The sequence below is a fragment of the Oryctolagus cuniculus genome, chromosome 6 (assembly GCF_964237555.1).
Source record: "Oryctolagus cuniculus chromosome 6, mOryCun1.1, whole genome shotgun sequence".
Lineage (NCBI taxonomy): Eukaryota > Metazoa > Chordata > Mammalia > Lagomorpha > Leporidae > Oryctolagus > Oryctolagus cuniculus.
The window spans coordinates 26,057,071-26,085,059 of record NC_091437.1 but is presented as its reverse complement, the minus strand read 5'-3'; the positions used below and the strand labels follow the sequence as shown (position 1 = coordinate 26,085,059).

The 27,989-nt window shown below is 47.2% G+C and overlaps 1 protein-coding gene across 1 annotated transcript; it reads left to right on the top strand.

Moving 5' to 3' along the window:
• Positions 1-783: 783 nt before the first annotated feature.
• Positions 784-27,503, top strand: GFRA3 (GDNF family receptor alpha 3). Its single transcript, XM_051844274.2, has 8 exons — positions 784-1,214; positions 12,685-12,972; positions 17,820-17,912; positions 19,724-20,036; positions 25,780-25,883; positions 26,039-26,173; positions 26,515-26,603; positions 26,813-27,503. The coding sequence occupies exons 1-8, from the start codon at positions 1,139-1,141 to the stop codon at positions 26,900-26,902; spliced, it is 1,188 nt and encodes a 395-aa protein (XP_051700234.2). The 5' UTR covers positions 784-1,138; the 3' UTR covers positions 26,903-27,503.
• Positions 27,504-27,989: the final 486 nt, after the last annotated feature.

Sequence of the window (27,989 nt, the reverse complement as noted above, 5' to 3'; positions counted from 1 at the left end):
GAGGTTTTTATTGAGCTTCTCAATACCCTCCCTCCTGGCCCTCTGCCAGGCAGGCTGTGGAAGTAAGGAGGGGCCCAAGTTGAAGGGTTGGGGGATGAAACCCTACACCTCTTTCATCCTCCTCTTGTCTTTCTGTGCACTGTCTGGTTTTCATTCTTCCAAGTCATTCTTGCCTCTATATTTACCCTCTGAGCTGGTGGTAATCAGGCTCATGGTTAATAAATACCCTTTTCCATATGGGTAGACATCATGAATTCTGGGCACAGTGGTGTCTCTACCTTATTGTTTAATACTGGTAGAACAGCTTGCTCTCTGAAATTGTCTTCAACCAAAAATAACGGCTCCTAAATGGTCTTAGTGGTCACCTTCCTCAGTGCCCTTGTCTTTGGTCCAGGGAAATCTGTGCTATTTAGTCTCAGGGATTTAACCCAGCCATCTTCCCTCCTGATACCCAAGGAGCTGAATTTTGGTGTCTAGACTGACAAAGCTCCTGGGCTTTGGCCCCAGGTCTGTTCCCAGAAAAGTCATTTTACCTGTCTGGGACCCATTTTTGCAGAATCTCGGGGTTAATCTGAAGCTTACTCTTGAACATATTTATGAAGGGAAAAATGAGATCACAGTTGTGCAAACTCTAAGAAAAATACTAGAAGTGCAAGTGCCTTTGCATTGATTTGTTCAAGAGTTGGTAAACGATTTTGTTTGTGGTAGTTGCAGTCATTCCCGGGGTGGAGCTGGGGATTGGAAAGTGAGAAAGACTTTTTTTTTTTTTTTTGAGAAGTATTTGCGAGTGTCCAGGAGCAGTTTCCACCGCCTCTTGCTGAGCGAAGTTAGCAGCGGGAGTGCAGCAGGTGGGCAGCGCGGCACCTATTTCTGCCCCAAACCCCAGCCGCTCCTGGGGCGCGCGCTCGGGGCAGCATTAGAGGCGGTGTGGTGCGCGCGCGCCTGAGAGTTGGAGGGCGGCGCCCAGGACCCTGGTGGGCGAGTGTCAGCGCTGCACGGGAAGGGGCGGGAGGTGCCGGTGGGAGGCGCCGGTCCTGGGGCCCAGGGATCGCTGAGCTCCAGCAAGAAGAGCGTTGAGCCTGTTGCCCGGAACAGGGCTGAACGGTCCGGGGCAGACACCAGGCGCTGCACCCCCAACATGATGCGTCCCAGCAACCTGCGACCCGTGCCGCTAGTGGTCCTGCTGCTGCCGTTGCTGCTGCCTCTCGGAGCCGGTGAGTGCCTGTCCGTTCACGGATCCCGCATCAGTCAGGGTTGCAAAGGGAGGTGAAGAGGAGTGTGCTTGTGGTCCTGGTCACCCCGTCCCAGAGAGGGCGCAGCCTGGTCCCGGGCATTCAACCACCATGAAAGGCTAGTTCAGGGTGCTAGGAAGGGTTTGGATTCTGTGCCTCACAGTGTCTGAACTGATACAGAGTAAGTGGCAGCAGTGGCCTGGGCACCCAGGCATCTTCTTGCCCCTGGTTCCCTTTACTACTTTCTTTTGAGCTGTGTCTACACTGCCAAGCCAGTGGCCCCTGGAGGCAGGGAGAATCTAATCAAAAGCCAGATTGCTGTTCGCTCCACGTGGGCTTCTTCAAGGCTTGCACCCCCTTTCTGAATGAGGAAGCAGTAGGAATGAAGAGAAGTTTGTTAGAAGTGACTTGTCGGCCGGCGCCGTGGCTCAATAGGCTAATCCTCCACCTTGCGGCGCCGGCACACCGGGTTCTAGTCCCGGTTGGGGCGCCGGATTCTGTCCCGGTTGCCCCTCTTCCAGGCCAGCTCTCTGCTATGGCCAGGGAGTGCAGTGGAGGATGGCCCAGGTGCTTGGGCCCTGCACCCCATGGGAGACCAGGAAAAGCACCTGGCTCCTGGCTCCTGCCAGGATCAGCGCGGTGCGCCGGCTGCAGCGGCGGCCATTGGAGGGTGAACCAACGGCAAAGGAAGACCTTTCTCTCTCTGTCTCTCTCTCACTGTCCACTCTGCCTGTCAAAAAAAAAAAAAAAAAAAAAAAAAAAAAAAAAAAAAAAAAGAAGTGACTTGTCACAGATTAGGGTTGTAAACTACTGCCCAGAACTTGCTAAAACCATTGTTTGGTTATACTGGCTAGACTGTTACCAGCAACCTGTACCTCTCCCCATACCCCTGGGCTATGCTTACCATTTTAATCTGTGCAGAAAAGCAGCTCTTGGACAGGATGGCATTGTCCCTGCAAGCTGCCCAATGCAAAGCCTTGTCCTGTGGATAACAGAGCCACAGTAGGCAGTGAGTAGTATAGTCCAAGACCTGGTTTTGGAACTGTGCCATTCCCCAAGAAGGGAAGCTTGGGATCCCTGGAAACATGCCCATGGCCTTTGGAGTGGGACAGTGCATGGAATCTCTTGGTGGGGCTCCAGCCCAGAGCCTGTGCGGAGGCAATTCTGATGCAGAGACCGCACACATGGCCCTGACACCCAGGTTCCCAAGGTGGCACTGCAGGATGGAAAGCACTGGTCTGTCCGACTCCACCAAGAAATCAGGGCAGCCCCACAACCCAGATGTGAATTGGCCACCCAAGAAACTCCATGGACTCTAACAGTATGGCTACATGTTGGGACCTGAGGTAAACACTAAACACCTTCCTCATTAACTAATTTAGTGGAGAATGGGTGATAGGTTTCTTTTCTTTTCATATTTATTTATTTATTTGAAAGGCAGAGTTAAAGAGTGGCAGAAAGAAAGAGAGGTCTTCTATCTGCTGGTTCACTCCCCAGAAGGCCGCAATGGTCAGAGCTGGGCCAATCCAAAGCCAGGATCCAGGAGCTTCTGCTGGGTCTCCCATGTGGATTCAGTGGCCCAAAGACTTGGGCCATCTTCTGCTGTTTTTCCAGGCCAACAGCACCAGCCCCAACAGGTTTATTTTCCACGGTAGTGCTTGGCTGACAGCAGTGGTTCCTGGAGAAGTGGCCTTATGGAAAATCCATAAGCAGCAATCCAAGAGCTGCCATGTAGGGCCAGGTACTTCCCAGGAACCCAAATCAACAGAAGCTTTTAACAGCTGCATGGAAAGTACCACCATTCCAGGCCTCTCAAAGCCAAGCTGCCTCTTGGGATGCCCACATCTCATATCAGTGTGCCTGGGTTCGAATCCTGGCTCTGTTCCCAATTCTAGCTTTCTGCTGATGTGCAGGACTACAGCGTTTTGAGAGTGAGCCCATAGATGGGAGCTTCATCTCTGTCTCTCAAATAAATAAATACATATTTTAAAAAGCCAAGCTTATGGCCGGTGCCGCAGCTCACTAGGCTAATCCTCCACCTGTGGCGCCGGCACACCGGGTTCTAGTCCCGGTCGGGGCACCAGATTCGGTCCCGGTTGCCCCTCTTCCAGGCCAGCTCTCTGCTGTGGCCTGGGAGTGCAGTGGAGGATGGCCCAAGTGCTTGGGCCCTGCACCTCATGGGAGACCAGGAGAAGCACCTGGCTCCTGCCATCGGATCAGCACGGTGCGGCGGCCGCGGCGGCCATTGGAGAGTGAACCAATGGCAAAGGAAGACCTTTCTCTCTCTCTCTCTCTCACTATCCACTCTGCCTGTCAAAAAAAAAAAAAAAAAAAAAAAAAAAAAAAAAAAAGCCAAGCTTAAAGCAGAACTGTCATTCTCAGGGAAGTGGTAGCTTATACTGAAAATCATTCTAAACCAGGTAGGAGGGGAGGTGTTTGACACAGTGGTTAAGATGCCACTTGAGGCCAGTGCTGTGGCTCACTTGGTTAATCCTCCGCTTGTGGTGCCGGCACCCCGGGTTCTAGTCCCGGTTGGGGCACCAGGCACTAGTCCCGGTTCCTCCTCTTCCAGTCCAGCTCTCTGCTGTGGCCTGGGAGGGCAGTGGAAGATGACCCAAGTGCTTCGGTCCCTGCACCCACATGGGAGACCAAGAGGAAGCACCTGGCTCCTGGCTTCAGATCAGCATAGCGCCAGCAGTAGCGGCCATTAGGGGAGTGAACCAACAGAAGGAAGACCTTTCTCTCTGTCTCTCTCTCACTGTCTCTAACTCTACCTGTCTAAAAAAAAAGAAAAGAAAAGAAAAGATGCCACTTGAGATGCCCATATTCCATGTTTGAGTGCCTGATTTAAGACCCAGCCCTGATTCTGATCCTGGCTTCTGTTTATATGCATCCTGGGAGACAGCTGGTGATGGCTCAAGTACATGGGTTCCTGCCATCCAGATTGTTGCTTCAGCCTGGCCCAGCCCTGTCTGTTATAGGCATTCTCTCTCTCTTTCAAATAAATACATGAAATTAATTAATTAAAACACATTTAAAAACTGGATGGAGGTGGGAGTCCTTGGTTCTGACATTGATTCAGTCTTGACTTGCTGCATCTCCTGGTGCCTCTCTTAGTTTTCTTTGCTTGTCTGTCTATAAATTGGGTGCCCTATGCTATGGACCTCATCAGAGAGGAACAAATGAAGGTCCTATGGCCTGACTTGATCTGCCCCATTTGCAGCCAGGCATTTTCTGATGAACCGAGAAGCAGAGAACTAAGTCCAGAAACCTGGCTGTTGCCTAACAAGTATGGAATAGACACAGCAGTGGCAGTGTAGACATAGAGGTAGGGCAGGTACACTAGTGAGTGATAGGGACTGTGACAAACTGGAAAGGCCTGACTTGTCAGAAGGGGGCATTCACTACTCCATTCCAGCAGTTACACTGTGGGCACATGGTCCTAGCTGTTTTCATTTGTTAAGATAAATTAGAAGTCCATAATTTTATATGAAATCTTCTGATTTTTAAATATTGACTACCAATTGAAACTTTAAGAAAATATTATATATAAAATTACAAAACAAACAAAGAAAATATTCTGTCTATTTGCACACTGCACAGTTTGTAATCTTTTTGCTGGATCAAACTCTGTGTTTCACAATCTTAGAAACACAAATTCCACCATGTTGTGATGAAATTTAATAAAGACCTCAAGTTATTTGTTGAGCCTGAATGCCTTAACTCCATCATAGCTGAAACTTAGTGAACTATCAGCTAAGAAATTAGAGAAGTTTCCCTTCAAAAACAGTTATGAATCCATATTTAGTCCAGTTAAATATATAGTCCAATTACAACAATAAAACTTGAACCTGCTGCATTTCTTTCAATATGGACACTTATTGGGTTTCTACCTGAAGTAACGTTACATTTTTTAGAATTTTTCAGCCCATTTAAATCCATACCCTCTTTTTGGTAGGATAAAAAGTAATATCTTACTTAAATAAGATTTTGAATTTCTAAAGTTTTTTTTTCACTTACTACATATAAAAATTCACTTTTTTTCCAACTATACATCCCTTAAAAAATTCTAATGCTCTCCAAATCCCCTTCACTGAAAAACTCTGTACTAATCCAATTCCCTCATCTTACAATTGAAGAAAATAAGGTCCAGAGGTTAAGCCAATTACCCTAGGCAGGGCCAGGACCTGGATGAGGCAAGTGAAAGAGATACCAAGAAAATGAGTAGTAGAGCTATATAATATTTTTAAGGATTCACTTATCTATTTATTTACAAGTCAGAGTTACATAGAGAAAGAAGGGAGAGGGAGAGAGCGAGAAAGAAGAGAGCTCTTCATCTACTGGTTCACTCCCAAAATGGCCACAATGGCCACTGGTGGGCCAGGCGGAAGCCAAGAGCCTGTTATTCCATGTGGATCTCCCATCTGGGTGAGAATGGCCCAAGTACTTGGGCCATCTCCTGCTGATTTTCCAGGCACATTAGCAGGGAACTGGATTGGAAATGGAGCATCTGGGACTTGAACTGGCACTCATATGGAATGTCAGTGTTGGAGAGGGCAGCTTAACCCACTGTGTCACAACACTGGCCCTGAGATAAGAAGTATTTTACTGCAGTGTTGCTTTAAAAATCAAAATTAATTCTAAGCAATCTATGATGAACCAAATATCAAAATTTTAAGTAGAGTAACAGTGCCATACTGAGGCACACTGGAGCCTGAGGCAAAAGGAAGAATCATTGTGGATCCTGTATTTACACACTAGATGTGACACCAGTCCCGAAACTTTAAGGAGTTCAGACTCACCAGTGAATGTGCCACAATTCAGATTTCCAGGCTTAATCCCCAGAGATTCTGACTCATTAGGACTACGGTAAGACTCAGTAATTTATCTGGTTGGTTATGATATGATTGGAAGAAGAGGTTAAACTATTGGTCCATTCCAACTCTGGGACCCTTTGATTTTAAATAGAGGGAACAGGCCCGGAGAAATTGCAGAAGTGCCTCACAGCATGTCCCTGATTTAGTTTTGTTTATTCTTTAAAAAAACAGGAGCTCACAGTAAACAATCACTGTCCTAGGCCCTGGAGATAAAATGGTGATAAGACAGACATGGCAGTCTGGAGGGGAGATCATCAATAAACAACCAACCAAGAAAAATCCAATGGCATTAAGTGCTGCAATGGTAGTAGAGCAATACAATGACAGTGACTAGGAGTCTACTTTACACTGGTTGAGGGAGTACCTTCTGAAACTGTAAGCTGCAACCTGGCTTGTCAGAAGGGGCTGCCATGAGAAGGTGGATGGAAGGGCTTTCCAAGCAAAAAGAAAGCCCAGGGCAAGAACTGTAGCTTGTCCTGCTCAGAGGCAACCAGAAGGGAGGCCACTGTGGCTGAGGCAGAGTAGGAGTAGGAGAGAGGGTTGAAAGGTGAAGTTAAAGAGGTAGGCTGAGAGCAGATCTTACAAGGCTATGTAAACTATTGTGTAGTAAATTTAACCTAAGAGCAATGGAAGTTGGTAGGGACATTTAAGGAGAAAAATGAGATGATCTGATTTATAGTTTTTTTTTTTTTAAGATTTATTTATTTACTTGAAAGAGTTACACATAGAGAGAAGGAGAGGCAGAGAGAGAGAGAGAGAGAGAGAGAGGTAGGTCTACCACCCGCTGGTTCACTCCCCTGCCACCCACATGGGAGATCTGGATTGAGTTATGGGCTCCTGGTTTTGGCCTGGACCAGCCACAGCTGTTTGCACCTTTTAGGAAGTGAATCAGGGTATAGATGATCTCTCTCTGCCTTTCAAATAAAGTGAAAATAAATAAATTTTAAAATCTGACAAAAAAGGAAATGAAAAACAGTCAAGAGGCCAACATTGTGGTACAGCAGGTTAAGCTGCTACCTGTGATGCCGGCTTCCATATGAGCATCAGTTCAAGTCCTAGTGGCTCCACTTCTGATTCAGCTTCCTACTAATGTGCCTGGGAACATAGCAGATGTCATCCAGATGGGAGACCCAAATGGTATTCTTGGCTCCTGGCTTAAGCTTGGCCTAGCCAGGCCACTGTAGCCATATGGGGAGTGAACCAGTGGATGGAAGATTCTCTCTCTTTCTCTCTCTTTCAAGTAAATAAATAAATATTAAAGAAAAAAGGCAAAAACTAATATCTGGTGTTAGGATCTGGGAAACTGGTTTCCTTGGGGAGACAGTGACTGGTTACCGGTAATGTCCTGTTGTTTTATCTGGCTTCTGGTTATTCATTTGTGTATTCATTTGCAAAATTTACTGAGCAATACATTTTTTTTTAAGATTTATTTTTTATTTATTTGAGAGGTAGAGTTACAGACAGTGAGAGGGAGAGACAGAGAGAAAGGTCTTCCATCCGCTGATTTACTCCCCAAATGGCTGCAATGGCCGGAGCTGTGCTAATCCGAAGCCAGGAGCCAGCTGCCAGGTGCTTCTTCCCATTCTCTCATGTGGGTGCAGGGGCCCAAGGACTTGGGCCATCTTCTACTGCCTTCCCAGGCCACAGCAGAGAGCTGCATTGGAAGAGGAGCAGCCAGGACTCGAACTGGCACCCATATGGAATGCCAGTGCACCAGGTGGAGGATTAACTAGCACCACAGTGCCAACCCCTGAGCAATACATTTTTTTTTATTTTTTTATTATTATTATTATTATTTTTTTTTTTGACAGGCAGAGTGGACAGTGAGAGAGAGAGAGAGACAGAGAGAAAGGTCTTCCTTTGCCATTGGTTCACCCTCCAATGGCCGCCGCCGCTGCAGCCGGTGCACCGCGCTGATCCGATGGCAGGAGCCAGGAGCCAGGTACTTATCCTGGTCTCCCATGGGGTGCAGGGCCCAAGCACCTGGGCCATCCTCCACTGCACTCCCTGGCCACAGCAGAGAGCTGGCCTGGAAGAGGGGCAACCGGGACAGAATCCGGCGCCCCGACCGGGACTAGAACCCGGTGTGCTGGCGCCGCTAGGCAGAGGATTAGCCTAGTGAGCCGTGGCGCCGGCTTCTGAGCAATACATTTTTAAAAACATTTATTTGAGGGTCTGGCTCTGTGGCGCAGTGGGTTAAAGCCCTGGCCTGCAACTCCAGCATCCCATATGGGTGCTGGTTCGAGTTCTGGCTGCTCTACTTCTGTTCCATTTCCCTGCTGATGCTCCTGGGCAAACAGTGGAGGATGGACCAAGTGCTTGGGCCCCTGCACACATGTGGGAGACCTGGAACAAGCTTCTGGCTCCTGGATTTGGATTGGCCCAGCTCTGGATGTTGTGGCCATTTGGGGACTGACCCAGTGGATGAAACACCTCTCCTTCTGTCTCTACCTCTCTATATAACTCTGTCTTTCCAATAAATAAAATAAAGCTTAAAAAAAAATTTATTTGAAAGAGTTACAGAGAGGTGTTTTATCCACTGGTTCACTCTCCAAATGGCCGCAGTGGCTGGAGCTGAACCCATATGAAGCCAAGAGCCAGGAGCTTCTTCAAGGTCCCCAACGTAGGTGCAGGGGCCAAAGCACTTAGACCATCCTCTGCTGCTGAAGTGGAGCAGCCAAGACTTGAACCGGCACCTATATGGGATGCCAGAACTGCAGGTGGGGGCTTTAACCCACTGTGCCATAGTGCTGGCCCTGAGCGATACGTTTTTTGATTCATGCACTGTTCTGTATATTATACTTCAGTAAAAAGTTTACTAGCAAAAAAAGATGTACAAATGGCATAAAAAACAAGCATATAAAAATATGTTCAACATCCTTAGTCATTAGGAAAATGCAAACAGAAACCACAATGAGGTACCACTTCACACCCACAGGATGACTATAATAAAAGTAAAATGCAAAATAACAAGAGCTGGCAAAGTATGTGGAAAAACTAGGATCCTCCTACATTGCTGGTAGGAATGTAACATGGTGCAGCTGCTCTGGAAAACAATCTGGCGGTTCCTTAAAAAGTGAAACAGAATTGCTATATGACCCAGCAATTCTGCTTCTAGCTATACCTTCAAGTGAATCTAGTACAGGTGTTCAAATACTTACAAGTGAATGTTCATAGAAGTGCAATTCACAATAACCAGAAGGTGAAAACAACTGAAATGCCCATCACCTGATGAGTGACTAAGCCACATGTGGCATCTAGGCCATGGAATAGTCATCCACAGGAAGAAGTGAAGCAGTGATACATGCTACAATGCGGATGGATCTTAAATACATCATGCCATGTGAAAGCAGCCAGACAGAAGACCAAATGGAATCGGCTCATTCCAGTTATACGAAATATCCAGGATAGGTAAATCCATCAAGACAGAAAGCAGATTAGTGGTTACCAGAGACTGGGGGTTAGGGGGTCGAGGGACCATGAGAAGGGATTGTTTAATGGATGTGTGTTTCCTTTTAGGATGATAATCATATATTAGAATTATTTAGAATGATTGCTATACAATATTGTGAATGTTTTTTTTTAAAAAAAAAAAAAAAGATTTATTTACTTGAAAGGCAGCATTACAGAGAGAGAGGAAGAGACAGAGAGATCTTCCATCAGCTGGTTCACTCCCCAAATGGCCACAACAGCTAGGGCTGGGTCAGTCCAAACTCAGGAGTCAGGAGCTTCTTCTGTGTCTCCCACATGGATGCAGGGGCCCAAGCACTTGACATCCTTTGGTGCTTTTCCTGGCACGTTAGCAGGGAGCTGGATTGGAAGTGGAGCAGTTGGGACTTGAACTGTACCAATATGGTATGCCAGCACTACAGATGGTGTCTACCCACTATGCCACAGCACTGGCCTCAGTGAATATACTAAATGCCACTTAATTGTACATTTTTAAAAAGGTTAAGTTGTTTGAATTTAGCCTCTTTAAAAGTTTTCCAGCTTAAAAAATAAAGGTTCATTTAAAAAGACATCTGGAGCAGGCATTTAGTGCAGTGGTTAAGATGCTGTTGGGATGCCCCTATCAGAATGCATGGGTCAAGTCCCAGCTCTGCTGCTCTCTATTTCAGGTTCCTGCTATTGTGAACACTGGGAGGCAGCAAATGATGACTCAAGTGTTTGAGTCCCTACCACCCATGTTGGAGACCCAGATGGAGTTTTGGGTTCATGGCTTCAGCCTAGCACTGCCCAGCTGGCTACTATACTATGGGCTTTTGGAGAGTGAACCATCAAATGGAAGATCAATCTCTCTCTCTCTCTCTCTCTCTCTCTCTCTCTCTCTGTTACTGTGGCATTCAAATAAATTTTAAAAATCTTAAAAAAGCCACTGGCCAATGACCAAAAGACATGGTGGTGGCAGACATAAAGAAAAGTAGAGAGATTCTAGATGTGTTGTGGGGTTCACAGGATTTGTTGCACTGAGCGTAGGACATGAAGAAAAGAGAATTAAGAATGACTCCTAGATTTTTCATTTTGAACAGGTGGGGAGGGGAATGGTGTCATCCCATGTGGGGGCTCTGTGTCCTAGGATGCAGGATCTTCCTCTAGCTGAGCGTAACCAACCCTGGTATTTCTCAGTAAGTGATAGGGTCAGATTGTATTTTCTTCCCTTTTGGCAATAACTCCCCACCCCAGTTTCAGCCATTTCCCACTTTATTTATTTAATTTTTTTTTTTTTTTTTTGACAGGCAGAGTGGACAGTGAGAGAGAGAGACTGACAGAAAGGTCTTCCTTTTTTCCGTTGGTTCACCCCCCAATGGCCGTTCTGGCTGGCGCACTGTGGCTGGCGCACTGTGGCTGGCGCACCGCGCTGATCTGAAGCCAGGAGCCAGGTGCTTCTCCTGGTCTCCCATGAGGGTGCAGGGCTCAAGGACTTGGGCCTTCCTCCACTGTACTCCTGGGCCACAGCAGAGAGCTGGACTGGAAGAGGAGCAACCGGGACAGAATCCGGTGCCCCGACCGGGACTAGAACCCAGTGTGCCGGCGCCATAGGCAGAGGATTAGCCTAGTGAGCCGTGGCGCCGACCTCCCACTTTATTTTTAAAATATAATATTTAGGGCCGGCGCCGCAGCTCACTAGGCTAATCCTCCACCTAGCGGCGCCGGCACACCGGGTTCTAGTCCCGGTTGGGGCGCCGGATTCTGTCCCGGTTGCCCCTCTTCCAGGCCAGCTCTCTGCTGTGGCCAGGGAGTGCAGTGGAGGATGGCCCAGGTGCTTGGGCCCTGCACCCCATGGGAGACCAGGAAAAGCACCTGGCTCCTGGCTCCTGCCATCAGATCAGCGCGGTGCGCTGGCCGCGGCAGCCATTGGAGGGTGAACCAATGGCAAAGGAAGACCTTTCTCTCAGTCTCTCTCTCTCTCACTGTCCACTCTGCCTGTCAAAAAATAAAAAATATATATATAATATTTATTTTTTATTTATATTTATTTGAAAGGTAGCAAGAGACAAAGACAGAAGCTGACAGAGAGAGAGGTCTTCCATCTGTTGGTTCACATCCCCCCATGCCTGCAAGAACCAGGGCTAGGCCAGGGTAAAACCAGGAGCTAAGAACTCCATCCATGAATGGCAGGGACCCAAGTAGTTGAGTAATCACCTGCTTCCTCCCAGTGTGCACGTTAGGAGGAAGCTCAGTCTGAAAGTGGAGCCAGGACTAAAATCCATGCACTCAGATATGGGATGCAGGCATCCCAAACTGTGGCTTAACTGCTGCACCAAACCCCTGCCCCAAGATATTTTTACATGATTTAAAAAAAAAGTATTTTGCTTATTTGAAAGAAAGAGTGACAGAAAGAAAGAAAAAGAGAGAGGAAGAGATTTTCCATCAGGTGATTCACTTCTCAAATGGCCAGGGCTGGGACAAGCTGAAGTCAGGAGCCAGGAACTCTATCTAGGTATCATCCATCTAGGTATCACACATGGGTGGCACAAGCCCAAGCACTTGGACCATCTTTCAATGCTTTCCCAGGCACATTAGCAGGAACCTTGATCTGAAATGGGGTTATCCAGGAGTTGGACTGGCACACCAATATGGGATGCCAGCATCATGGGCAAGTGGTTTAACTTGCTGCACTGCAATGCTGACCCAAAATTTGAAATGATTTTTAATGAAAGACTGAAAGTTGTTGCTGACTCTGATTTCACACTGTTTTGCAATTCTCAGCTTTGTGGTTATGATGCTAGTCCTGTCCAAGTCATGGCCCTGCCCTCTTCTATTGTTCCTGCCAGGGTCACCAGGTTCAGCTTCAAACCCCTGCTTTCTTTCACCTCCCTGGAAGCTAAGCAGCCTTTCTTCAAACCCTTGTCTTTGTTGAGCATGATTTGTTCTGTCTAGATTATGACAGCTAGCAAGTGTCTAGTCCTGCTGGGCTTCTTTTTCCCCACACTAATTCCTAAAGGCCTTTCGTGCTCCCCTAAGACTTTCAAGGTCTAATTGGGAATCCCCACCACCACCGCGCCTCACAACTTGGTACTCCCAGATAGCTCCTTTGCCCTTATGTGAGCTTCACCTGATCTCTCCTTCCCCAGGAGAGCCCCTTCCCACAGAGAGCCGGTTCATGAACAGCTGTATCCAAGCCAGGAGGAAGTGCCAGGCCAACCCCACTTGCAAGGCTGCCTACGACCACCTGGGTTCCTGCACCACCAGTCTAAACACCCTGTTGCCCTCAGAGGAGCCTGCAGTCCCTGCAGAGTGCCTAGAGGCAGTACAGCAACTCAAAAACAGCTCTCTGATAGGCTGCACATGCCACCGGCGCATGAAGCATCAAACTGCCTGCCTAGACATCTATTGGACTGTTCACCCTGCCCGCAGCCCTGGTAAGAGCAGACTAAGCTGGGGAGCTTGACTCTTGGCATCTGTTTTACAACCGTACAAGGTTTGGGGCGGGTGGTAGCTGCTTATGGGGGTGATGATGAAGCTATGCATTAGAGTGAAAGGTGGGGGAGGAAAGGGCCAGTATCCTCTGTGGCCTCCACCACACTGCCCTTCCTTTGGGCAGTGTAGCTCCCTCCTAGCAGAGCTCCAAAGGAGGCTGAGGCTCAACCTTGAACATAAAGCAGTAGAGATGAGTCAAAGAAAAGGGGCTTAACCCACAAACAGACGCCAAAGAACATCCACGACGGGAGAGATACTGGGAGGTAACACCTTGTTCCAGCCTTTAACAGAAAGGACACTTGTTAACCAGATGGGAGATGGTAAGAAAGAAAAAGGACATGAAAAGTCAAACCCAGGGCAGGCATGTGACCTAGCGGTTAAGTTGCCAGTTAAAGAACTTGTGCCCCACATCACAATACCTGGTTCCTGATTCGAGCTTCATGTCCCTGCATACCCTAGGATGCATCATGGATGGCTCCGGTAGCTGGGTCCCTGCCACCCATGTGGGAGACCCAGCTTCAGCCCAGCCCTGCACAGGCTGTTGTAGGCATTTAAGGAGTGAAGCAGTGGATGAGAACTCTCTGTCTCTGACTAGCTGTCATTTTCTTTCTCTCTGCCTCTGAAATTAAAAAAAAAAAAAAAATTCCCAGATGCATTATCAGGGAGCTGGATTGGAAGTAGAATAGCCAAACTGCTCAAACTGGTGCTCATATTGGATGCTGGTGTTGCAGCCTGTGGCTTAACCTACTGTACCACAATACCATCTCAACTCCTACCTATAGTAGTCAGCTTTTATTGGATTATTTTTATTGTGGCCACTTTTAAATAATGACTTGCCAAACACAGGTTGGGTTCTTGCTCATGTTCTGTGTTGGCTGTTTCGTGTATCTTCTCCATTTTGGGTTTCGGACTGAAGGTGCAGTCTTTCTTAGATGTTCTCTTCTCATGGCAGAAAGAAATGGACATTGGCAACAGCATGTGATGTCGTTAGAAGCTTTCTAGATGTCACATATGCTACTTCTCACATTCACATCAAATCACACAGCTAAGCCTGACATCGCTATGATCAAGTTACTTCTCCTACAAGGAGACATCAAAAATCACATGGTGGGGTAGGTGTTAGGCCTAGCAGTTAAGGCACTAGTTGGGATGCCCATATCTCATTTCAAAATGCTTGGATTTGATTTTTTGGTCTGCCCCAAATTGTAGCTGCCTGCTAATGCAGACCCTGGGGGTTGATTCCTTGCCATCCACATAGGAGACCTAGATTGGGTTCCCAGCTCCCAGCCTTTGCCTGGCCCAGCTCAAGCCATTACCAACATTTGGGGAACAAATTAGCATATAAGAGCTCTCTTTCCTTGGGTCCCTTGGGTCCCCAAAGCCATATGGGAAACCAGGAAGAAGCTCCTGGCCCCTGGCTTCAGATTGGCCCAGCTTTGGCCATTGCGGCCATTTATGGAGTGAACCAGCAGGTTGGAAGATTTCTGTCTCTCCTTCTCTCTCTCTCTCTAATTGTCTTTCTTTTCTTTTTTTTTTTTTTTTAAGATTTATTTATTTATTTGAAAGTCGAGCTACAGAGAGAGGAGAGGCAGAGAGAGAGAGAGAGAGAGAGAGGTCTTCCATCCAACAGTTTACTCCCCAATTGGCCACAATGGCTGGAGCTGTGCCAATCCAAAGCCAGGAGCCAGGAGCTTCCTCCTGGTCTCCCATGCAGGCGCAGGGACCCAAGCACTTGGGCCATCCTCTACTGCTTTCCCAGGCATAGCAGAGCTGGATCGGAAGTGGAGCAGCCGAGACTAGAACCAGCGCCCATATGGGATACGGCATTGCAGGCCAGGGCGTTAACCTGCTGCGCCACAGCGCCAGCCCTGTAATTGTCTTTCAAAGCACATAAAACTTTAATCTTTAAAGAAAAATCAAAAAGAAGGCAAAGAGTAATTGAAAAAAGTAATGTGGTCCACTGTACTCCACCACTTGGTCAAAAATATTCATTTCCCTCCCTTCCACAAGTAAGATACACCTACCCACCTTCCAAGGAATAGTCCTAAAAGTTCTTTCCAAACATGACATTAGGATCTCATGATAGTTTCTACATTGACTCTAGATATGGCTCCTCCTTTTTGGTAAGTGCCTTTTTTTTTTTTTTTAAGATTTATTTTGTTTATTTGAAGGGTAGAGTGACACACAAATTGAGAGAGAGAGAAATCTTCCATCTGCTGGTTCACTCCCCAAATGACCATAATAGCTAGAGCTGGGCCAGGCTGAAGCCAGGAGTCTGGAACTCCATCTAGGTCTCACATGTTGGTGGCAGATGCCCAGGTTCTTGTGCCATCTTCTGCTGCTTTCTCAGGCACATTAGATGGGAGTTGGATCAGAAGCAGGGCAGATAGGTCTCCAACTGGTGCTCCAGTATAGCATGTCATTGTCACAGGTAATGGCTTAACCTGCTGCACCACAACACTGGTCCCCAATGTGGGCTCCTCTTGATGTATGAACATATGAGCTAGAAGGAATGTATATTCAGTATACAATAATGGAACGGGATCAGGATTACCTGACAACAAGCACTCACAGAAAGGGAAAGAATGAGAGGCACACAGCAGACATTGATTCATAGCACTTCTGAAATCCTGCTAGGCATGTTTTCTTCCTGGAAATGGGGATTTTTCTTTAATAAGGCCCCGTTTCTGCTCGATGGGAGTAGTAGCCCTCCCCAGGGTTCTCTGGGGCTCTTGGCCCAGCCCTCTGGGAGGTCCTTCCTTCCCTGTTACTCTCTTTGTCCTTTTTGTAGAAGGGCATCAGAGACTACAACCCTCCTTGGGGACTGACCAAAATGCTCAACCTGCTTCCTGCCTGAGGAATACTGGGAGCATTTTAAGTCTCAATAGTCCTAGTCTCCTTTAATCCAGCTCTTAGCAGCACAACTCTCTCAAAACATAATTGCTTTTTATATCTTTGATTTCTGTCATCTCGTGTGCCAGTAGCTTTTCCCACAATTCAAGCCAGGCATCTTTTCCTAGACCTAATTAGAGGTACCTTGTCCTTATCAGGCTTCTGTGGGAGAGCCACTACTTTAGCCTTTCTTTCTCTAAGTGCATTTGTCCAACTGGCAAGATTTATTGGATATCATCTTAATCAATTGGGAGATCTCCACAAACGGAATGATAGTCACGTAATTTATTTGGTCTTTTCCCAAGGCTGAGCTGTAATCAACCTTATCACTCAAAGTATTCTTCAGTTTTATCTTGTACCATTTGAATATGAGAAACAGTGGTACCTTTAATTCTGCAAGTCCTGGAATTTCTGGATTCTCTTTTCTGTTTCCTCCCTCCTTGCAAACTGGCCAATTCTTTTCTGAACTTACAGCCTTCTTTGATAGCACCTTGCTAAATGCAGCCCATGGCAATCAAGACATTCCAGTAACCTTCTGCTTCTTATCTTCCTCCCTTTAAAGCACGTGCTCATCACCATATCATCTTTCTTCCAAGTTACTGCAGGAAGCAATTTTACCAAATGCTTCGCTGTGCATAATGAGGTCTGCCATCTTTCCATCCCCCAATAGCAGCTTCTTCACCACCTACTGCCTATTGTGAAAGCCAGTGCCACACATTTCAGGTTTTCTTTTTTTATTGTTGTCACTGTAGCACACTGTTTCTAGGTACCAATGCATTTTCATATGCACAGCTGGTTAAGTCACCAGTTGGAGCAACTGCATCCTATGTCAGAGTGCTGGTTCTTGTCCTGGTTACTCAGCTTCCTGCTAATGCATATCCTGGTAGGCAGCAGATGATGGCTGAAGTGCATGGGTTCCTGCTAGCCATTCAGGAGATCCAGTCTGAGCTCTGGGTCTGGGTTTCTGAAATCAGTCTAGCTAGCTGTTTCTGGGGTAAGCATTTGGGGAATGAACTAGCAAATGGACTGTCTCTATATATGTTTCTCTCTCTCTCTCTGCCTTTTAAATAAAATGAAAATAAATGAATAATTTAAAAGTACTTGAAAAAGAACTTTTATTAAAAGATAAGTTTGTTTTGCTCTAAAATTTAAAAAGTTCAGGAAGAATGCATACTATAAACTTTTTTTTTTTTTTGACAGGCAGAGTGGACAGTGAGAGAGAGAGACTAACAGAAAGGTCTTCCTTTTGCCGTTGGTTCACCCTCCAATGGCTGCCAAGGCTGGCGCGCTGCGGCCTGCACACCGCGCTGATCCGAAGGCAGGAGCCAGGTGCTTCTCCTGGTCTCCCATGGGGTGCAGGACCCAAGTACTTGGGCCATCCTCTACTGCACTCCCTTGCCATAGCAGAGAGCTGGCCTGGAAGAGGGGCAACCGGGACAGAATCTGGCGCCCCGACCGGGACTAGAACCTGGTGTGCCGGCGCCGCAAGGCGGAAGATTAGCCTAGTGAGCCGTGGCGCTGGCCCGAATGCATACTATAAAGAAACAGTGCATGGATTCCAAAAATGTTTTGCACCTAAATAAACATGTTTTTATCTATTTCCCATGAACTTTGGAAATGCCTTGTATTAGCCTTACTTATACCATAGTGGCCAGCATACAGTGTGCTCGGCAAATGGTTAGCTTTTTTATTCTCATCAGCTCATTCATTGACCTCAACCTGTGCCTTTACTGCCCTGCGTTTTTTTTTCAGCTTGCACAGCTTGCAGCTGGTTAAGTAGAGGCTGTGCCTTTTCCTTTTCTGTGCAGGGATTTGAGGTCTGACTCAGTAGCCTCAGTTCCTCCTGCCCCACTCTGCCGTGTTCCTCAGCATTCTGGTGTCCCCACCTTGTCCCTAGGTGACTACGAGCTGGATGTCTCCCCCTATGAAGACACGGTGACCAGCAAACCCTGGAAAATGAATCTCAGCAAACTGAACATGCTCAAACCAGGTTGGAGGGCGCCCCTAGGCTGGGAATGGGAGGCTGGGCCTGGGCCTGGGGAAGGGTGGTGTGGGGAGCAAACCGGACTAGACTGAGTTACTGGAATTAAGACTTATTCTATGCATCTGCTCTCCCACAATATGGCGCTGGGAGAGAAGTAAACAGCTTCTACACAGCTGCCTCCAGTTCAACTAATAAACTGTAGGACTTGCTCCTGATTGGAGGAGAGCAGCGTACTCGGCGTGTGGGCAGCCGAGTTAGGATTGGCGGAGGAGGACTATAAAGGAGGAGAGAGACGGCATGCACGAGGAACATCTAAGAGGAACATCTAAGGGAACACCTGTGCAGCCCCCCCCGAGAGAGCCGGCCGGCGGTGTGCCGCTCCCCTGCGGAAGTGGGGAATGTGGCCAGGGGGAACTGCCCTTCCACGGAGGTGGAAGGGATAGTAGCCAACCCGGGAAGAACCAGCAGCAAACCCGGGGAGGGCCGAGCAGACGAAAGAACAGCGCAGGGTCCTGTGTCGTTCCTCCACGAAGAGGGGGAGCGACAGGTGGGGCACAAACTGGGAGATTCATACAGGAAAAGTTCCTAGTCTTTCATGTGATTGCAGGTGCACTTTGTTAGGGTAGAGGTCTGAGCTGTGGTTCATGATCTATTCTCACAGGAGTCCTCCCAGAACAACCATCAAAGAGAGCCCATTAGAGTTCCCTAGTTCCAACAGGCGGGTCCTGCAAAGGGTGCACTGGGAGTGGCAGCAGTTCCAGAAAAAATGTGTTGAAATGGACTATTTACCCGCATTCAAGGCAGCCAGGAAAGTAGTTTTTTTTTTTTTTTTTTTTGTCCCTGAAGACCAGGAAATTGCTTGTTTTCAACCATTCTAATGGGATGGGCGAGGTGTTAGGCAAGGAGAACAGAGAGAGATGTGAGTGGTGGAGAGCCATCGGCCTGTCAAGAACTGTGATGCTTGTTTTTCAGGAAAGTGGGCCTGAGAGTTAATTGAGAAAGAATATACACACATGCACTCTCATTTTGAGAAATGTGAGCTTTTTTGTATAATCAGTTCTATATATTCACATTCTGAGGGGAAAAAAGCATAGAGGGAAAAAAAGCATGACAAACTCTCACTAGTAAATAGCCTGTTCCAATGACTCAGTCATGCTGGCTGTTGAAATATTCTGTTAATAGACACATCACCATAATTCCCCAAGTCTCACAGTATGGGAAACTTTCTACACGAATCAGCAAGTGAAAGATGAACAGATGACTTTTAAATTGAGTGGCATTGACAGGTGTAAAACAAACCAAAGGCCTGAATAGAGTTTGGTGGCATCTGTTTGGGACCTGCAGAAAGTGCTTTAGAATATAGCAGGGTCTCAAGTTATGGTTTCCCTCCTCAGACCTCACTGCAAGCCTGAGTCAAGGGTTTTTGTTTGTTTGTTGTTTTTTAGGTTTTTTGTGTTTGTTTTTTTTTTTTTTTTTTTTTTGGTGGCAGGGGGTGGTGGTGGTGGTATTTGAGCTTCCTCCTTGCTTGAATTCTAGATAAATGTGTGTTAGTAGGTGATGATGATGATCATGATGGTGATGAAGATAGTGGTGGTGATGGTGGTGATGTTGAGAATAGTGGTGGTGGTGGTGATGACGAGGATGATAAGGGTGAGGAGCAGGATGCCAAAGGCTTCGTAAAACATTTGGTTTGTGGCTAGAGGCTTAGGAGTGGCTTTCTTCAAGACAATCTTGGTTTATTCTTTGTCACACTGGAGATTTGCTCATGGAGACTGGGCACTAGGTGTGCCCGGTGATTCAGTGCTCCCCTCCCCCAGGCTCAGACCTCTGTCTCAAGTTCGCCATGCTGTGTACTCTTAATGACAAGTGCGACCGACTGCGCAAGGCCTATGCGGAGGCTTGTTCGGGGCCCCGCTGCCAACGCCTCGCCTGCCTGGAGCAGCTGCGTGCCTTCTTTGAGAAGGCGGCAGAGCCCCACGCTCAAGGCCTGCTGCTGTGCCCGTGCGCGCCCACCGACCTTGGCTGCGGGGAGCGCCGCCGCAACACCATCGCCCCCAGCTGCGCGCTGCCACGTGTGGCCTCCAACTGCCTGGAGCTGCGGCGCCTCTGCCTCTCGGACCCACTGTGCAGGTGCGGGGCGTGGGTGGGCGGGGACCAAGCCGCACCCTTCTTTCTGCCTCCTCCCTCTGCGGGGCTGATTCTCACTTCCCAGGAGACCCTGGATCCGTTGGCCGCTGAGCCAGGTGGCCAACTTCAACAGTTTGTGCAACTTTTCTCGAAAGGATGTCTTTCTTTGTCTAAATACTTCAGAAAATATAAAAAATACATAAAAACACTCATATGGATAGACTTAAAAATTTTAAGATTTATTTGTTTATATGAAAGAGTTACAGAGAGAGAGAGGAGAGGCAGAAAGAGAAAGAGGTCCTCCATCCGGTGGTTCACTCCCAAATTGGCTGCAACAGTCAGAGTTGTGCCAATCTGAAGGCAGGAGCCAGGAGCCTCCTCCAGTCTCCCAACGGGTACAGGGGTCCAAGGACTTGGGCCATCTTCTACTGCTTTCCCAGGCCATAGCAGAGAGCTGGATAGGAAGTGGAGCAGCAGGTCTCCAATCGGCGCCCATATGGATGGGGGCACTGCAGGCGGGGGCTTTACATGCTATGCTACAGCGCCGATTCCCAAAAAATTTTTGCACCAAAACTAATATCTTTTAATCCTGTTATCCATGGACTTTTCAAAGTACCTTCTTCATATATCCTCAGAATCTCTATTTTTGTTATCTGGATATAAAGATAACTGGGAGAGGCCAGTGCTGTGGTTTAGGGGGTTGAGCCTCCGCCTGCCAAACCAGCATCCCAGGTGGGTACCAATTCAAAACTAGGCTGCTGCACTTCCAAACCAACTCTCTACTAATGCAGATGGGAAAGCAGCAAAAGATGGCCCAGTGTTGGACTCCTGCCCCTTCATGGGAGACCTGGAGGAAGTTCCTGGCTCCTGGCTTCAGCCTGGCCCTAGCCCAGCCACTGCCATTGTGGTGACCTGGGGAGTGAACCAGCAGCTGGAAGATCTCTCCCTCTCACTGTCCTTCTCTCTGTATAACTCTGCCTTTCAAATAAATTAAAAAAAAAAAATTTTTAAATGCATAACTTAAAAACAAAAGAAAGATAACTGGAAAAAATGCTCCTCAAAATATGGTAAGGTATCTTCAAGTGACAAAATTTTAAATGGTAGGGAGTACTTCAAGAAGTTCTTGGAGGGGCTGCGTTGCAGGGCAGCAGGTTAAGCTGCTGCTTGGGACAACGGCTTCCTATATCTGAGCAGTGATTGGTCGGACCACTCTGTTAATGCTCCTAGGTAGGTGCAGCTTTTTGGACCCCTGTTAGCCATGTGGGAGTCCAGGATAGAGTTCCTGGCTCCTGGCTTTGACCTGGCCCAGTCTTGGCTATTGTGGGAGTGAACCAGCACATGGAAGATGTCTCTCTCCCTCCCTCTGTATCTGTCTCTCCCTCTCTCTGACATTCTTCCTTTCAATTAAATAAATCTTAAAAAAAGAAAAAGTTCATAGAGGAGTGGGCATTAGTGGTTGGTCAGAGTACCTGGGTTTGAGCTCCAGCTCTGTTCCCGATTCCAGCTTATGCCCTTGGAAGTAGCAAGTGCCACTCATGTGGAAAAACAGGATGGAGTTTCAGGCTCCTGGCTTCAGCCTGGTCCAGCTCTGGGCTTTGCAGGAGTTTGGGGTGTGAACCAGTGCACAGGAGATTCTCTCTATACATTTTTCTCTGTCAAGTAAATAAAATACAATTAAAAGTGTTTAAGTTTGACCAGCATTGTGGCAAAGTGGGTTGAACTGCTGTCTGTGATACTGGCTTCACATGTGAGCACTGGTTCAAGTCCCAGCTTCCTGCTAAAAACAAGAAGGTGGCCCAAATCCTTGTATACCGTGCTAGCCTCAAGGGAGACCAGGATGGAGTTCCTAGCTCCTGACTTGAACCTGACCAGCCCTGGCCATTGTGGCCATTTGGACTTGAACCTGACCAGCCCTGGCCATTGTGGCCATTTGGGGAGTGAACCAGCAGATAGAAAATCTCCCTCTCTCTGTTTCTCCCACCACCTGTAACTTTTTCAAATAAATAACAAATCTTTAAAAAATTATTTTAAGCTTATGTAAATGGTGCAAAACATTTTTGAAATCCATGTTTTTTATGGACTTTTTGAAGACCCCCTCATATGCATGGATTTCAAAAATTTTATCTTTTAATTCCATTTTCTACACACTTTCTGAAGTACCTTTGTATTGTGACTTGCTTTTTTTTTTTTTTTTAACTTATGGTACATATTTCATGAGCATTTTCCCATAGAAGCAGTATGGAGTTAAGATCAGCTCTGTTGTCAGACAGATAAGAAATTAAGTCTAGGGTCAGTGTAATCTAGAGCTCGCCAGGTAACCTGAAATTCCATCACTTAACCTAAGGTTCTGCTTAGTCTTCTGTAATATCTGGGCTAGTAATAAAAATCTGGGAATCAAGTGAGAGTTAAATTAGATTTTATGTAGAGTACTTAGCTTAGCTTATCAGTACAGAGTAAGTGCTCAGTAAATGATAGTACTTATTTTTCTATTTTATTTTATTTTATTTTATTTTATTTTTTTGACAGGCAGAGTGGACAGTGAGAGAGAGAGACAAAGGTCTTCCTTTTGCCGTTGGTTCACCCTCCAATGGCTGCCAAAGCTGGCGTGCTGCGCACCGCACTGATCTGATGGCAGGAGCCAGGTGCTTCTCCTGGTCTCCCATGAGGGTGCAGGGCCCAAGGACTTGGGCCATCCTCCGCTGCACTCCCGGGCCATAGCAGAGAGCTGGCCTGGAAGAGGGGCAACCGGGACAGAATCTGGCGCCCCGACCGGGACTAGAACCCAGTGTGCCGGTGCCACAAGGCAGAGGATTAGCCTAGTGAGCCGCGGCGCCAGCCTTATTTTTATCATTTGCTATCCTTTAAGAACTTGATTTTTAAACACCTGCATTATATGGATGCCCCCTATTTAATTCCAACCATCATTCTGTTGTTGGATATTTCAGGTTTTCTTTTTTAATTTTTATTTATTTATTTGAGAGAGAGAGTTACAGACAGTGAGAGAGAGAGAGACAGAAAGGTCTTCCTTCCATTGGTTCACTCCCCAAATGGCCGCAACAGCCAGAGCTATGCCGATCTGAAGCCGGGAGCCAGGCGCTTCTTCCTGGTTTCCCATGCAGGTGCAGGAGCCCAAGCACTTAGGCCATCCTCCACTGCTTTCCCAGGCCACAGCAGAGAGCTGGACTGGAAGAGGATCAACTGGGACTAGAACTGGCACCCATATGGGATGCCGGCGCCGCAGGTGGAGGATTAACCTAGTGCGCCATGGCGCTCTCTCCCTCAGTTGTTTTCTTTATTGCCATAAATAAAGCTGCAATAAACACTCTTTAAACTTTGTGCATAAATGCAATTTCTACTTAGGATGTGTTGCTGCAAGTTCTATTACTAAAGGACACGAAGATTTATAATGTATTCTTCAGAAATTCTGAAACTCCGATGTGGTTTCCTCTGCCTTTGAAGTTGTCATCTCTTAAAGTGACATGGTTGACAATAAGAGTCATGCCAACCTTGGTTTGCAACTTAGCTCTACCTTTTACTTCTTTGTAACCTTGAGCAAGTTACTTAACCTCTGTGACTATTACTTTCCTCAACTTCTGCATAGTCAAGGCTCTCAATAATCATAATACTAATATTTATTGTGTACTCACTATTTGCTGAATACTTTTTAAAGTATTTAACTCTGATTTTCACAAGAACCCCATAAGATAGGTGCTATTTAAAAAAATCGTTCTCAGTTTAAAAATGAAGAAACCAGAATAGAGAGAGGTTAAAAACCTTGTTCAAGATCAACTTTGCTCAAGATCAACCAGCTACTTAGTTGGGTTTAAGTTAGGTTTGGAATATGGGGGATCTGGTTTAGGACCTACTCATCTTAACTGCTCTGCCCTACCTATTATACATTTATGGAAAATGCAATTTCAAAAGCTTATTTGGCACAAAAATGTTTTTAAAGACTTATTTATTTATCTGAAAGTCAGAGTTACACAGAGAGAGAAGGAGAGGAAGAGAGAGAGAGAGAGAGAGAGAGAGATAGAGAGGTAGGTCTTCCATCCATTGGTTCATTCCCCAAATGGCTGCACCGGCCAGAGCTGTGCTGATCCAAAGCCGGAGCCAAGAGTTTCCTCTGGGTCTTCCCACATGGGTTCAGGGGCCTAAGGACTTGGGCTGTCTTGTACTGCTTTCCCAGGCCATACCAGAGAGTTGGATCAGAAGTGGAGCAGCTGGCTCTTGAACTGGTGCCCATACGGGATGCTAGCTGCAGTGGCAGCTTTACCCACTATGCCACAGTGCTGGCTCCCCAAAAAATCTTAAAATCCATGCATAAGAGGGATCGTCAAGAAGTTTATGGAATGTGTATTAAGGAAAAACCTATATGTGGGCTTCAATTTTTTTTTTTTAAGATTTATTTACTTATTTGAAAGTCGTTGTGACAGAGAGAGAGGGAAAGACAGAGAAAGGTCTTCCATCCACTGGTTCATGCCACAGACGGCCAGAATAGCCAGGGTTTGGCCAGGCCAAAGTCAGGAGCCAGGAACTTAATCCAGTACTTGGGCCATCTAGTGCTGCTTTCCCCAGGCCATTAGCAGGGAGCTGGATCAGAAGTAAAGGAGCCAGGACTCTAACTGCATAGTAGGTGGTGGCTTTACTGACTACATCACAATGACAGCCCCTCAAAATTCTTGCACCAAAATAAGCTTATCTTTTAATTCCATTTTTCCATGAACTTTTTGAAGTATCCCCATATTACTAATCCTCTTCAGTGAAGCCTACCCTGACACAATGAAAATACACCATGTCTTAGCAGTTCCTGGGCTAGATGGCTAAGATACTGTCCCTGTCTTCAAGGAGTTCATAGTTGAGTAGCAGTGACAGGGAAATGAAATATTAACCTAAAAGAAGGCAAAATGTAACAAAATATAGAAATGTGTACAGAAAAACATACTCATAATTTCATTACCTGAAAATAATCAGCTTTACCTATTGTAGGATGAATGTAAATAAAACAATATATAACATATATTGAACACTTAATATGTACCTGGCACTATGCCAAATGCAATGTTGCATTCTTTCTTTTTAATTTAAAAAAAATATTGTTTCTTTTAAAGGCAGAATTAGAGAGAGAGAGAGAGCGAGAAAAAGAGTGAATATGCCATCTGATGGTGCACTCCAAAATGGCTGCAATGGCTAGGGCTGAGCCATGCGGAAACCAGGAGCTATGAACACCAGCCTGGTCTTCCACATGAGTTGCAGGGGCCCAGATACTTGGGCCATCTTCTGCTGTTTTCTCAGGTACATTAGCAGAGATCTGGACCAGAAGTGGAGTAGCCAGGACTTAAACAGAGTTCCAATATGGGATGCCAGTATTGCAAGCAGTGGCTTACTCCGCTATGCCATAACACCAGCTTCTGATACATGCAGTCCTCTTATTTCATCCTCACAGAACTCCATGAGGTGGTACTGTTAACCTCTCTTTCATAGTCGAGAGAACAGGTGAAAGAAGCTGCCTGAGGTGTCATAACTATAGATTGTGGAGTCCAAATTCAGAGTGACATGCTGTGGAGACTGGGAGGTGGTGCATATCACTGTAATAGGGGCAGGCTTTCGTGGGGAGGAGGCCCTGGGCCAGACCCTGAAGGCAGAGGAGGATTTGACAGGAAGATGGACCTGCCAAGTAAAAGGGCAGCCAAGGTGAAGGTTGCAGGCCAGGCCCTCAGCCGGTCTAACGATGTTTCCCTTCTGCTAGATCACGCCTGGCAGATTTCCAGACCCACTGCCATCCCATGGATATCTTGGGGACTTGTGCAACAGAGCAGTCCAGATGTCTACGAGCATACCTGGGGCTGATTGGTAAGGCTGATAGGGAGCCACAGGTGGGCTGCCCCTGAGGCTAAGAATGCTCTGGAACCCCTGTGGTGTGATCCAGAGACAGGTGGGAGAGGGTCAGGAGCTGAAGTTTGGTTTAGCCTAGGCCCTGATAAACCCTTCCCTTTTTCACCCCACAGGGACTGCCATGACCCCCAACTTTGTCAGCAACGTCAATACCAGTGTTGCCTTAAGCTGCACCTGCCGAGGCAGTGGCAACCTGCAGGAGGAGTGTGAGCGGCTGGAAGCATCCTTTTCCCACAACCCCTGCCTCAGTGAGTATGCCCCCATTTGTTCCCAGCCCCTGTGGCCAAGTTAGATGGAGCTGGGGGAAGGAAAGAGCCTGGAACTGGCTCTGTCTCATTAGACAGAGCAGCTCCTTCTCGTTCTGGGCCTTTCTTCTGTCTCCCCTCACCAAGTGCCCCCATACTCCCACACCATGTCTTCTCAGCCTGTGTGGCCCCTCAAGCAATGAGACAATATCCAATTCCCACTCCCACCCCCCACCCCACTGTCTCATGTCCCAGATTCCCTATGACATTCCTTTACCTTCCTTGGGAGTCTGTGAGACACCCTGCCACCACCCTTTTCCACCTGCTTTCTCTCCTCTACTCAGCGAAGGCCATGGCAGCTAAGATGCGTTTTCACAGCCAATTCTTCTCCCAGAATGGGGCGGACTCTACCTTTTCCGTGATGGAACACCAGGTAGGGCCTCCTGTGTTAATCCTTTGATAGCTTTACTGGCCCAGCTGGGGAAAATCCAAAGCAGTGAGACCAAGGGGAGTGAGGGCAAAAGGTCGACCTCCTTGTGCTATGACCTCTGATCAACAACCCAGGGAAAGGAGGAAGTCTTGGCTGAGGTGGTCCAGGTGGAGGTAGTTCCCTGAGCTGACTCCATTCCATTTCTTCCACAGAATCAAAGCCCTGCTCTGCGGCCACAGCCCTGGGTGCCCCTTCTGTTCTCCTGCACACTTATCTTGATTCTGCTTCTGAGCCTCTGGTAGCTGGACTTCCCTGGGGGCCCCCTTCCCCTCCACCACACCCAGCCGGACTTGCAGCCTGCAAGAGTGAGCAAAAGACAGGAAGGAGGTGCTGAGCATGGCATTGCAACCCTGACCTACCTGGCATGTCCAGGTGTGGACATGGTAGAAATAGGAACTATGATGACCTCCAGATCTTGATTATTGGCTGTTGCATCTGCCTTACCTTCCTACTCCCACCTCTGACTCAGGCTGCTCCTCTTTAGGACTTGGTGACCACAGGTTAATTGTATCCTCTGGCGGTGACCAGCTCCACCAAGCTTTTTCTTAATCCCCATGACCATTACCTGAAGTTTGACAAACCAGTCGTTTCTGGTAGGGCTGAGTGTTCTGAGGCAGCCTAGAAAGATAGTCCCTGTCGTGAGGAAGTCTGGAGCAGGACTCCTGTGCCCTTGTCTCCTTCTCCGAATGGGGGTGGGAACCTGTCGTCTGCCTGGTCTGCCTGCGGAGTCCCACAGAGCTTGTGGGAATCAGGAGTCGGAGCCTTTGGGTTTGCTTTGTTCCTGCTGCTGTCCCCAAGTGCCCCCAGCCTCTTGGATCATGATTAAACAATTTGAACACCTTGCTCTTTTCTCATTTTCTCAAATTATGAACTTATGCAGCTTATGCAGAACTAAGTGTATACGGACACAAGAGCACAGGCCAGCCAATGAGGGGACACAGCCACCCTACTACCAACAGCTATATGATTTCAGGCAAGTCTCTCAGCCTCCCTCTGTGTTCTTGACATAGAGTTGGAAGAAAACATAGCTTATGTGAGGCTTTGGACCTGGTACCTGTCCCAGTCATCTCCGGGGCATCTGCTCAAAGTGCTGAGATAGGCATCCTTAGTCTTCCGTAGCGTTTATTGAGCACTTGCTTGCATTGCTGGTCTGCCCCAGATCTCAATGGGTTTCAGAAAAAAGCAGAGACTGGAACTCAAAGAATTTGTAATCCTATTAGGGTGAGGAAACACCTACCCATGTGAAGTAACTGGAAGAATATATTTAAAGGCTGTGGCTATTTGTCTATTAATTCATTCCCTTACTCTTCCCATAAGCATCCGATAAGT

Excerpts from the sequence above, each read along its gene's own strand:
- GFRA3 (XM_051844274.2), top strand. The coding sequence starts at position 1,139 with ATGATGCGTCCCAGCAACCTGCGACCCGTGCCGCTAGTGGTCCTGCTG. Across the intron at positions 26,174-26,514 it reads TTCCCACAACCCCTGCCTCA|CGAAGGCCATGGCAGCTAAG; the intron begins GTGAGTATGCCC and ends TCCTCTACTCAG. Across the intron at positions 26,604-26,812 it reads TTTCCGTGATGGAACACCAG|AATCAAAGCCCTGCTCTGCG; the intron begins GTAGGGCCTCCT and ends TTTCTTCCACAG.